The sequence below is a fragment of the Narcine bancroftii genome, chromosome 4 (genome assembly GCF_036971445.1).
Source record: "Narcine bancroftii isolate sNarBan1 chromosome 4, sNarBan1.hap1, whole genome shotgun sequence".
NCBI lineage: Eukaryota > Metazoa > Chordata > Chondrichthyes > Torpediniformes > Narcinidae > Narcine > Narcine bancroftii.
Window position 1 is genome coordinate 23,612,444 of NC_091472.1, and position 13,013 is coordinate 23,625,456.

The 13,013-nt window shown below is 40.9% G+C and overlaps 1 protein-coding gene across 1 annotated transcript in view; it reads left to right on the forward strand.

The window, feature by feature from the left end:
* Positions 1–10,560, forward strand: part of fam98a (family with sequence similarity 98 member A) — a 34,945-nt gene extending 24,385 nt beyond the window's left edge. The window contains exons 6-8 of the mRNA XM_069930939.1: positions 2,090–2,206; positions 4,666–4,833; positions 7,763–10,560. Coding sequence (XP_069787040.1) covers positions 2,090–2,206; positions 4,666–4,833; positions 7,763–8,596 — 1,119 coding nt within the window. The 3' untranslated portion in view covers positions 8,597–10,560. The remainder of the gene's footprint in view (positions 1–2,089; positions 2,207–4,665; positions 4,834–7,762) is intronic.
* Positions 10,561–13,013: the final 2,453 nt, after the last annotated feature.

The following is a 13,013-nucleotide window of genomic DNA, read 5'->3' on the forward strand; positions in this document are numbered from 1 at the left end:
TTCTCCATTAACAATGGCGTGAAGCAAGGCTGTGTTCTCGCACCAACCCTCTTTTCAATCTTCTTCAGCATGATGCTGAACCAAGCCATGAAAGACCCCAACAATGAAGACGCTGTTTATATCCGGTACCGCACGGATGGCAGTCTCTTCAATCTGAGGCGCCTGCAAGCTCACACCAAGACACAAGAGAAACTTGTCCGTGAACTACTCTTTGCAGATGATGCCGCTTTAGTTGCCCATTCAGAGCCAGCTCTTCAGCGCTTGACGTCCTGCTTTGCGGAATCTGCCAAAATGTTTGGCCTGGAAGTCAGCCTGAAGAAAACTGAGGTCCTCCATCAGCCAGCTCCCCACCATGATTACCAGCCCCCCCACATCTCCATCGGGCACACAAAACTCAAAACGGTCAACCAGTTTACCTATCTCGGCTGCACCATTTCATCAGATGCAAGGATCGACAATGAGATAGACAACAGACTCGCCAAGGCAAATAGCGCCTTTGGAAGACTACACAAAAGAGTCTGGAAAAACAACCAACTGAAAAACCTCACAAAGATAAGCGTATACAGAGCCATTGTCATACCCACACTCCTGTTCGGCTCCGAATCATGGGTCCTCTACTGGCACCACCTACGGCTCCTAGAACGCTTCCACCAGCGTTGTCTCCGCTCCATCCTCAACATCCATTGGAGCGCTTACATCCCTAACGTCGAAGTACTCGAGATGGCAGAGGTCGACAGCATCGAGTCCACGCTGCTGAAGATCCAGCTGCGCTGGATGGGTCACGTCTCCAGAATGGAGGACCATCGCCTTCCCAAGATCGTGTTATATGGCGAGCTCTCCACTGGCCACCGTGACAGAGGTGCACCAAAGAAAAGGTACAAGGACTGCCTAAAGAAATCTCTTGGTGCCTGCCACATTGACCACCGCCAGTGGGCTGATAACGCCTCAAACCGTGCATCTTGGCGCCTCACAGTTTGGCGGGCAGCAACCTCCTTTGAAGAAGACCGCAGAGCCCACCTCACTGACAAAAGGCAAAGGAGGAAAAACCCAACACCCAACCCCAACCAACCAATTTTCCCCTGCAACCGCTGCAATCGTGTCTGCCTGTCCCGTATCGGACTTGTCAGCCACAAACGAGCCTGCAGCTGACGTGGACTTTTTACCCCCTCTATAAATCTTCGTCCGCGAAGCCAAGCCAAAGATTATAATTGATCAAATTATGCTAAACTCAGTCAGCTAATTGGATTGTTAACTTACAGTCTTAATTTGCTTTGAGCCTTATTTTCTGGTTGTGGAGAGCCAAAGAATTGAATCATTTGTGCCTGAGGTGCTTCTGAGCAGACTCTAAAATAGCAACTAAATTTACAATTAAGACCCCAGAATGCTTGAATGGACTCTGTCAAATCACTGACACCACAGACTTTTGGTGCTAATTTTAAGTTACACTGATAAGCTGCAATGCTTGACAGCTAGTCAAACAATTTGATGTAGATATTTTAAGCTTAAGTGCATTAAGTTGCTAGTAAATAATTTCAAAATATTAAACTAATGAAAATTAATTTATACTTGGCTGCTCTTAATATTTTACAATGCAAACTAGTGGAATTGCCATTTATATGCTAGTCCTTTGTATCCAGCCCCTTTTTTCATGCCACTATTTCACTACTGAGTTTAATGTTGAGTTCATTGACAGAGCTGCACATGTATTTTTACCTTCAGGCATTTCAAAATTCTGCATTTCAACATTCATGTGCATGCCTGAGATTTACAGAGCTGAAGCATCTGATAGCTTGGAGTTCCCTAAGGTGCATTTTCCCTAACTAATTGTATTTTGAATGAAGCAAACTGGTGATTGGTTGTGTCTCAGAAACCATTTAAAGTCCTGCTAATATGTTGATTTTGGGTTGGGGAAACAAGTGCCTGCCTATTAGAATTGTGCCAAATTGAAATGTCTTTCAGTTGTTGGTTAATATGAGACCAATAGAAATGCAGCACATATTGATTAAGTATTTGGAGGAGTGCAGGATTTCTCGTTAGTTCATTTTGGAACTGGTATTTTGAAAGAATACTGTTTGGTTTCTGTTGATAGGAAAAATTAGAAGCCATTAATCAAATCCTCGTCAATGAATACGAAGTGCGACGAAAGATGTTGGTGAAACGCATGGATGTAACCATTCAGTCGTTTGGGTGGTCAGACAGAGCTAAGGTATGGTGCTCATTGATTTTTTTTAAAATGGCACAGATTTTCCTCTTTGTTCCAAAACATCTTACCCCTTTTGTTTTTTTGAAAATGCATGAAGATCAATTTTAGAAAGTAAAGGCTTTTAAATTTTGAACATTATTTCAGGTATGGTTTTGAATGATGGAGGAAGCAGACATGTCCTTGTAGGAAAATAATTCTTAATCTGCTGCTGTTTTTAGACCATTTTCGTAAGGATCCTGGAAGCTTACAGAACTGTCCAAGTTGCATCCATTTTGAAGGATAAATAGAAGTCTAGATCATGCAGGACAACAGCAAGGAGATAAAGAATGCACTGTAGATCAAATGCAGGTGACATTGGAAATCAAGTGAAAGCCTTCCAACATCCATCAATTGGTTCCACAAATTTGAATTTTCATTGCCTGCATCGTGGAATTGCTGAAGCAGCAACACTTGCACGAAAAAGTAGGTGCAGCTGCAGGGTTATCTCAGTGAGCTAAATGCACGTAGACCCTCCCCGGCTCTTGCCATCAAAGGACAGAGTTTAATGCTGTTTGCATTTGGGGAACTTGCCATCTTGAAAAGATGGCATTAAACTCAGCAGAATAAAGAGCGAATAATCCACACTCTCTCTTAACTGAAAGGCAGCAGCTGAGGAGTTTTCCAATTTTTGGCTAGATATACCTTTTGAAGATAACCCCCCCCCCCCCCTCTTTGAAAACATTTTTGCTGATATTGGAACTTAGCAAGCAGTACATTTTTTTCAAAATGGAAACCTATTCACAAAATTACTTATTTCTAATAGTACCTGTTTTTAAGCAGATGTTTTCAACTACTTTAAGTAAAGTTATTGTCTTTCAAAGCTACGCAGTGGATTTTTGGAATCTTCTCAAAAGTCTCTCTCACTCTCTCCCATCTTTTTATTGATTTTAATATACAATAAACAACAAGAGAGAATAAGGATACATAATTTAAAAGATTGCAATATACAATAATTAATACATGATAATAGGATCTTCATTTCCCCATCCTCAATCAGAGAAAAAGCAACAAAAATTTTCATATTATAGTAAAACCCCCTTCAATAATCTAATGAAGAAAACAAAAGATATATAAAAAAAAACAAAATTAAAAGTTATCCATTTCAAACAGAGATGAGAAAGAACTTCTTTAATCAGAGGGTTTTGAATCTGTGGATCTCATTACTGCATACAGTGGTGGAGGCCAGATCATTGGGAGAATTTAAACAGGAAATGGATAAACATCTCATTAGTAAGGGTATCAAGGGATATGGGGAAAAGACTGGAAATTGGAACTAGGTGTGGGCATGGCTCAACTTAGTGTAGATTTACAGAACTGACTTGATGGGCCGAGTGGCCTGCTTCTGTTCCTTTATCTTGTGATCTTGTGGGGGGGGGGGGGACTGGAAAGGCTTGGATCACCATTCATCAAACATAAGAAGTCTGGTCCTCATCTAAAAGAGAAATCTAATGGTATCAGTAAGGGACAATAAACCGAAGAAAACATTGAAAATTATATCACGAGAATATTGTATGAATGGGCACCAAATTCCTTCAAATTTAAGAGGAATCAAATGTAGCACTTCTAATTTTATCCAAGTTCAAACAGGCCATGGTTTGAGAAAACCATAGTAGGTGGAGTGGAGTCCTTCCATTTGAGAAGAATTGCTCTCCTAGCTATCAGGGTTGGTAAAAAGCTATCGTGCAATGAACAGAAGCCGGACAACGACCTACATCCTGCTCCTAAAACTAAAAAGAGCAGATAAGGGATTTGGTTGTAAATCAATTGCATGGATTGCTGAGAGTACCAAAGACATCTTTCCAAAACTAGTCAGGACCAAAACATATGGGTCAATGAAGCCACTTGCAAATTGCACCCATCACAGATAGGATTAAAATTAGAAAAAATGCGGGCAGCTTGTCCTTGGATGTTTCCGCCCTATGTACTACCTTAAACTGAATAAGGGAGTGTCTAGCACACATTGATGAACCCTTAACTCGTTTGAGAATCTTTTCCCACATCTCTGCAGGTAAAGACTTTTGGAGTTACTGCTCCTACACCCTTTTAATTTCTTCAGTCGAGACTGGTCTCAATTTTAATTACATCATATGTGATTTCTATTAAACCCTTCAGAGAGGGGTTCAAACAAAAAGAGAGCATAAACCATATTTGACTGATACATCTCTCTCTCTCCCTCATATTTCCCTTTTTTTAAAAAATCTTAACAGTTTGTTTGCAACTTCAGCCAAAAATCAGGAATGCATAGTAACTGGTGAGCATAAGCCTACAAGATGCTGTTTGCAATGCATATTGTCCCAGGGTGCCCCATGCAACAAGAAAAACTGCAGCCAGTAGAACAAGTAGTGAAGATTCCAGCTTGTGCAAATTCCATCATTTGTACATTTAATACTGACACATTTTGTTTACATTTTACTTTTCACCAGAGCCAGGTTGAGAAATTGGCTAAAATCTATCACCCCAAGCGTGCAACTCTGAATTCAAAAAGCACCATCTCTGTTGCCCATCTACTTGCCGCTCGAGAGGATCTGTCGAAAATTTTGCGGACAAGCAGTGGCGTCATTCGCGAGAAGACCGCATGCGCTATCAATAAGGTACAACTGTTTATGACAAAGATGGAGCCTTACAGAGTGTCATTCATTGTAGCAAACTCGTATTATCTCTCTCATTGTTGATTGAGTATTTGGAGATATTGGGGCTGTATGTATTCTGACAATAAATCTGAACTTTGAAGTAAAAACACGAAAGTCTGCAGACACCAGGGCTGAAGTAAAAGCACAACGCTGGAGAAACTCAAGAGGGTCAAACAGTATACTTAATATAGCAAAGATAAAGATTCATAATCAAGGTTTGGGGCTTGATCCCTTCATCAAGCTATGGAAAAAATGTCAGCAGGTGCCCAAGCAAATTGGTAGTAGGGGAGGAGCACGGTCCCTAAGGCAAGGGGTATTAGGCGGATAAAGGAGGGAGGACGGGGAGGGGATTGGTTCCGTGAATGGAGAGTGAAGAGGGTGGAAAGCTAAGAGACAGAAAACAAGGAGAAAGGAACGGGAGGTAGGTTAGCAGAAACTGAAGGTCAGTGTTAATGCCATCAGATTAGAGAGTGCCCTGATGGAAAATCAAGTGTTGTTTCTCCAATTTACGAATGGTCTTGTTGGCATCGTACGAGGCCATGGACAGACATCTGAGTATGGGAATGGGATGCAGAATTGAAATGGTTGGCCACTGGAAGATTCCCTGCCACTGATGCGGGCAGAGCAAAGGTGAACTTTGTATTTGAACCTGATTTAAGATTTTAAACCTCAGGACTCAAGTGCTTGTTTGCACCTAATGCAAACGTTTCTTTGAAGTCGCTTATGCAGAGGAATCGTCTGATTTTATTTTTTTCCCCATTCCGGTAATGTAGCAAAATCCATGACTAGGCAGATTGGGTTTTAATGTTTATGATTATAAGGAGGCTGTTGGCCCAGACTCCCCAAGGATTATAAGGAGGCTGTTGGCCCAGACTCCCCAAGGATTATAAGGAGGCTGTTGGCCCAGACTCTCCAAGGATTATAAGGAGGCTGTTGGCCCAGACTCTCCAAGGATTATAAGGAGGCTGTTGGCCCAGACTCTCCAAGGATTATAAGGAGGCTGTTGGCCCAGACTCCCCAAGGATTATAAGGAGGCTGATGGCCCAGACTCCCCAAGGATTATAAGGAGGCTGTTGGCCCAGACTCCCCAAGGATTATAAGGAGGCTGTTGGCCCAGACTCCCCAAGGATTATAAGGAGGCTGTTGGCCCAGACTCCCCAAGGATTATAAGGAGGCTGTTGGCCCAGACTCCCCAAGGATTATAAGGAGGCTGTTGGCCCAGACTCCCCAAGGATTATAAGGAGGCTGTTGGCCCAGACTCCCCAAGGATTATAAGGAGGCTGTTGGCCCAGACTCCCCAAGGATTATAAGGAGGCTGTTGGCCCAGACTCCCCAAGGATTATAAGGAGGCTGTTGGCCCAGACTCCCCAAGGATTATTTACTTTTTTAAAACGTATTAGAACTGGATGGAAGTGACTACAGTTTTAATACTGGCTCTTAGTTCTTCAATGGACATGTGCAGCCACCAAATCTTCCAATTCCAATTGCTTTTATACATTGTCAAGTAATTTTTAAATAAATGCTGGAGCACGCAGAATTATTGCAGCAATATATGTTAGTCGCATTGAAATTTTGGCTTGTTTTAAATTAATTTAAGTTTAGTAAATAAGAACCATCATAATTTCATAAAGCAAACTGGGTTCAGTGAGATTTAGTCCTTTAAAGGAAGAGATGATCTCGATAAGGGCTAATATATCTGATCATAAAATCTGAAATAAAACAATGTGGGAGAAACTGCAAGTCAGTCAGCATCTGTGGAGAGCGAAGCGATAGATGTAATGCTTCAAGTCCAGGACTCTGTATTCAAAACAGATGAAAGGTCATGAGAAAAACAATCTCCCTCTGCAGATGCTTTTTTTGATGTCTGTCCGATGTGTCCATTGATCTTTAATAGGTATAGTGTTATAGATTTAATTTGTTGGAAAAATTGGAAACCACTGAAAGGTGACTCAGTGAATACAATATTGGGAGTGGGTCAGAAATCGGAAAGTACGAATGAGCCACCTTTTGTAGACTGAGGGTAAATGCAGTAATACATGGTGGGACTGCAACTTTGTTCAATTATATTAATGTGTGTACAAGGTTCAATTTCAAGGCATGAATGATACAGGCCAAACTTTAGGAAACGCAGATGGCTTGTCATCTCCAGGACGTGGATAGAAAGAAATGGGCACATGCACATGATGACATTGATGCAGGGAAGATCAGTGATTCAGTTTTGTTATTAAGAAAGGGGCATTATAAATGGACGACCTTGTGGAGAAAGGTCAGGGATATGGTAGTAACAAACAATTCAGAGGGTGTACGTACAGAAGGCACACGTTTAGATTATCAGTTTAAAAATCACTGACAAACATCTGCAAAGATAACATGAAGTTTACAAGAATGTATTGGGGTAGATGAGCCATCAGCTGAATGGAGAAGTTGTTGTCCTCGGCCCAGGGGCAATCGTTAGCATAGAGTTTTGATCAGGCAACCCTTCCCATTGTCAGAAGTGTCAATAACATGGAGACACATTTATAATAACTGATGAAAAGCAAAGGAGGGAATAAGGTGGTGTGATTTGATGTGATATGCAGCGTACAACCTGAACAGTTGATGCAAGGAGATTTAATAATAACTTTCAGAAGGGAGTGAGATAAATCTTTCAGGTGACATTTTGTAGAATTGTTGGAAATGAGACCATATGGCGAGTTCTTCAAAGAACTAACACAGGCACTTTGTACCAAGTGGTCTCCTGTACCATATCATCTTAATAATCTTGCTTTTATAAGTTTTATTTGGTGTACTAGAATTGTGAATGGTGGATGTCAGAAATGTAGCTAATATTATTTAGCTAATATGAGTTCATGTTCATTATTCTGTGCTCTTTGGTTTCTTCACTTTTCAGGTGCTTATGGGAAGAGTGCCAGACAGAGGTGGCAGGCCAAATGAAATTGAGGCCCCTCCACCAGAGATGCCACCATGGCAGAAGAGACCAGACAACATCCAATCGAGTGGGGGACGAGGAGGTGGAAGAGGGGGATACGATCAAGGCTCCTATGGAGGAGGCGGAAGAGGTGGATACGATCATGGCTCCTATGGAGGAGGCGGAAGAGGTGGATATGATCACGGCTCCTATGGAGGAGGCGGAAGAGGTGGATATGATCAAGGCTCCTATGGAGGAGGCGGAAGAGGTGGATATGATCAAGGCTCCTATGGAGGAGGCGGAAGAGGTGGATATGATCAAGGATCCTATGGAAGAGGCGGATACGATCAAGGCGGGAGAGGTGGGGGCCGTGGTGGCTATGATAGGACAGAACAAGGAGGACGTGGAGGAGGCAGAGGAAAAGTTCAATGTGGATGGTCAGATGGAAGTGGTGGTCATCAAGATTCTAGCTACCAAGGGGCACATGGTGGCTATCGAGGAGGTGGTGGCTATCAAGGAGGTAGCTACCATGGAGGTGGTAGCAGTTATCAAGGGGGTGGCTATCAAGGAGGTGGTTACCAAGGACATCATGACAACCGATATCAGGATGGTGGCCATGATCAGGGTGGAGGACGAGTTGCAGGGCGAGGAGGTCGTGGCCGTGGGGGTCGTGGAGGGCGTGGGGGTCAAGGTGGTGGGTGGGTAAACAGAGGTGGACAAAGTTACAACCAGGGAGGACAGTTTGAGCAATATTTCCAGCAAGGAGGCCAACAATATACGTCTGGTTCTTATCAAGGTAGGCAATATTCTAGCTAATAACTTAATTGCCTTGACAACTGGCTTCATCCTGCAAGGGGCACAGATTTGCCCAAACATCTGTTACCAACTGTGGAATGCCACTAAAATCCAGTACATTATATTGTGTTGCAGATTTGTTGTCTAAACAGGCAGAATGCAGAAAAGCCTTTCTTCCAGCAGAAGTGAAAGCTTGTGATTCCACACCTTTCTCTTTCTGCCCCTAACCCCCCTCTCCTTACAAAGAGAATAGTTTACAACATAAAATTGTACTTGAAGCGCAGCAAAAAAAGGTTTTCGTTTCTGCACGTGTAAATGCCACGGGCACAATTAAAACCTTTTAGTTTCTTGGAAGTGCACTACATACCGAGTATTTGAGCCCATACTGAACCCGCATTCCCCTTTCTATCGGTTGACATTTTCAGCGAAAGCCTTTGCAGAGCTTGTTTCCTTATATTCTAGAGTTTAAGCCACACCGTTGTTCTTGCTGGCTGGTATCTGTACATCCATGTAAACTTCAGAAGCAGAGCGAATGATGGATGGGGTGAAGCTGCGTGAAGGTTGAGCGATAAAGTGTCTGTATACTCCTTTACTGTTCGGAATTGTTGAGTTTTTGTTGAACTCAAGCTACAGATGATGCAAGAAATCCTTTTGAATCAAAAGGGGTTTTGGCATAAACAGGTTTGTTTTAAATGTGTGTCTTATGTTTGTGTATTTTTGCCATTTACTAAATTGAGAAATTGTGATTGGGTGGCACCCATGGTTCAGTGCTTACTTCTAACTTATAATGTTTATTGGAGGTTTACTTTGCATCATCCTATTTGCAAATGCGTGAGATTTGAAAACTGCAGAAGATATTTGCCACAGAAAGGGCTAATGGTTGGGTTTGACTAAATCAACCTTCAGTTATGATGCACAATGTCTATAATTCCACTGACAAAGGTGAATGTCAACCAAGCATGGCTGATTATAAAACTAAGTGCTTTTGTTCCTATTGGGGTGGGGAGAAAATCTGGCCTGGTTGGCTCCGTACATACTGTACAAAAGTTGAGTCCGTTTCTCGTTGGAGGATAAAACATGGTCAAATGCTGGAAATAAAAGGAAATTTGAAACAAGTATTCTACATGCACACTCTTGTGTTGTGATTTCTGTAACCTCTTTAACTTTAACCATAAGTGTAACATTTTGTCTCGACACTTGAACCACAACCTTTGTAGTCACTGGCTTAAGTATTGTGTCAAATAGAAACACCTGTTGTGCTCAGTCTTGACTAGAACAGTCTATTTTATGTGGATTATGGTTAAATGGGTTTAATCTGAAAATGATCATTTTGGGCACATTTAATTTGACATAGCAAAATAAGTTCATTTTTGCTGTAGACCACTCATGCATACCAACTGGATTTCACCTGTAGAATCACACAACACTCGTTTATCAGCTGCTGGCCATTAGATGAGAAAGACTTTTAATTTGCTCCCAGTTGGTCACTGTCATTGATTCTGAAGAGACCTTGTAGATCCTTCGTGATGGATTATATTTTGTTCTACGCACAGTTCAATGATCCCAAGTCTTGGGTGCTCCATAAGAAACTTGGGCTACAAAATGATCAATAATCATTAAAATCATCTTTTGTTACTCTGTATGTAATGTCATGTTTTGAAAAGAAATTATTTTTATTTAAATAGAGAATTTAACTATTTTGTCCAAGAGATGTGAAAATTATAAACTTCAAAGGATATTGAAATAAGTGGCATAAGTATTGTACTTGTATGTTTTAAAGGGCGTTAAGGTATAATCTGCCATTTAACTGGAAAGATCTTAGATCTTCGATTTGCATGACTTGTATTTTGAAGAATTGTCTCTGGGGATGGAAATTGTGCTTGGGTAATGCAATGTACCGATAATTCTTCCCAAACGCAGGGGAACCTAATGTTGATTTAATCTAACAGTGGTACAGGAAGCTGAATAAAACTTTTTATTCAACAGCTGTTTTTGCATGCTTGACTCAAGTGTGGAAGATGTATCCTTATAGCTATCCCTGAGCCACTGCATAGTATAGAATGTTTCCGATTAACTGAAAGCCAATTAACCAAAATTCCAAATACAAGAAAGTTTTTTGGGGGGGGGGGGGGGTGAGACTTGACGTCACAATTTTTTTTAAAAATGTTAAGAAAAGAATGTACCCACCATGCTCAAGGGAATCAATTTTACAAATGAGACATTTGTCCACAGGTAATACATTGAAGAAAGGATAGGATAATTATTATTTATTTATTGCAACTTTGTGATAAATTGCATTGTGGCATTCTCAAAATTGGAATTGAATATTGCGCTCTCTCCCTGCCCGCCCACCTGAGCTGCACTCTCGCCCGAGCAGCTGCCTCTGTCAAATACCCTTTCAGCGGGGTCACAGAAATTCAATCTCCTACCACTTACAGGTGAGGGCTCCTGGGCAGGATTGGCAACGGTGGTGGGGAGGTGTAAGGGATCGGCATTCTCCTGATGCTATTGGACTGCTTTAGAGAAAATTCCCAAATATCTGAAAAATCCACTTAACTGAGATAGGTTCGGTCCCACGCATTCCGATAATCAAAAATTGCGGAATACAATGTCCCAGAAATGCTGATTCATTTCCTCATTTTGTCCTTGTGTTGCCACGTGGCCTTGCGGGAGGGCTGTAATCGATCTTGGCATTTTGGGGCTGGGAGCAATACAGATTGTAACCCAACACTTTTCATGTTTTTTTTTTAAATGAATGAAGACCATGGAAATGTGGTGACAATGGATTCTGGATATGCTCTGATGGCCATAATCTACCTATTAAGAATGTCTATCTGAGTGTGCTGCCATACAGAGCCATGTCCAAAGAGCCAAATTTCTGGGTATACCATCCTGCTCACAAAGAAAGGCTGTTGTGGCAAGATTGTAATTAACAGTAGCATCCAATTTGTTAGAACTGGCAACAGAATAAATTAGAAGGATACAAGGGGGCGGCATGGTTGCTGTTACAGTACCAGCAGTCAGAACTGGGGTTCCTCCAGGAGCTCCGGTTTCTTCCCACCTTTCAAAACATACTGGCCGATGAGGGTAAATTGGGACTAATTAAGTGGCGCAGGCTCGTGGGCCAAAAGACTGGTTATCATGTAATATATCTAGATACTTGAATGGCACTCAGGCTTGTAGCAGCAATGTGCTGTAAAAAAAAAAAAAAAAAAATGTGTGTAAATGGATTAACTTGGCTGTTTGTCAAAATGTTTGGAGCTGTTCCCGGCCAACTGCCAAGACAAAAAAAAACATTTTATGAAATGGTAAAGTTATTCTGATTGAAATGTGCACCATGAAATGCTGGGTGATTGGGATTTTTAAGTAATTAAAATGAACCATCCAAGAAAATGGTTTGGTCAAAAATGGATATTTTTTGTTAATATTCATCCAACAACATTGTCTACAAATTCGACCAACACCATACGAAAATGGAGAGACAAGGTACCCTATAGTAGAACGCTGCCCAGGATGAGTTGAGTCTTAATACCTGCCAATCAATCATCCAACTTCACGCATGATTCCATGGAGTAGATTTTTGAGCCAAAATAAATGTCAAGAAACTTATTTCATGGGAATTTATAAATTGTAATGAATTTTCTTTGCACTATAATTTCAAAAGGAATGTTAATAGTGATAAATATGGATATTTTATCCCAAAACATCTTTTTAAAATGTAGCTAATCTTTCCACTTCTACCTCTTGAAACGCTTTATGTACCTATTAAGCCTAGTAGTTTCATGTATTTAAAAACTTACATTGCGCAATGGGATGATTGTCGATGCAGTTAAACATAACAGAAAATATGCAGTCTATAAAAATAGATATGGGATTTGTTATTTTTTTTCTGCATTGATTTTGTACCATTTGCTTTAAATACTTGTGTCAAATTTAAATCTTCCTTTTTTATTCCAATATATAATGTATATGAAATGCAAGATGCTGTTTCCAAATCTGTATTTTTATTTAATTGCATTTTGTAAACCAGTAGGGTAAAAATGTTAAATTGGAGTCTGGTAACACTAATCCTCATAGACTGACAATGTTTTGACCCGACATTTTTTTTTGGCAGAGCAAAACAAATGTCCATTGTTTAGAGAATGGCTGTAAATCTATAGGTTTGGAAGCTTGAGTTTGTCATGACTACAATAATGCAAAGAACTTCAGGCCCAAGTACACCCAATTAACCTATCAGCTAAATGTGTTGCATTGTGAGAATTAGACCCATGTCAGCTCAAAGGGTGATGTTCCCCCTGGGAATAAAGTTTTTTTTATGTAAAGCCCAGATCGATGAAAAGTTTGAGCTATCCAGGAATCCCATTCTTCATTGCGTTTAACCCATGCTATGGATGTTTGTGCTCGTGTGGTATTAATAAATGAAGTAATAAAGTTAATT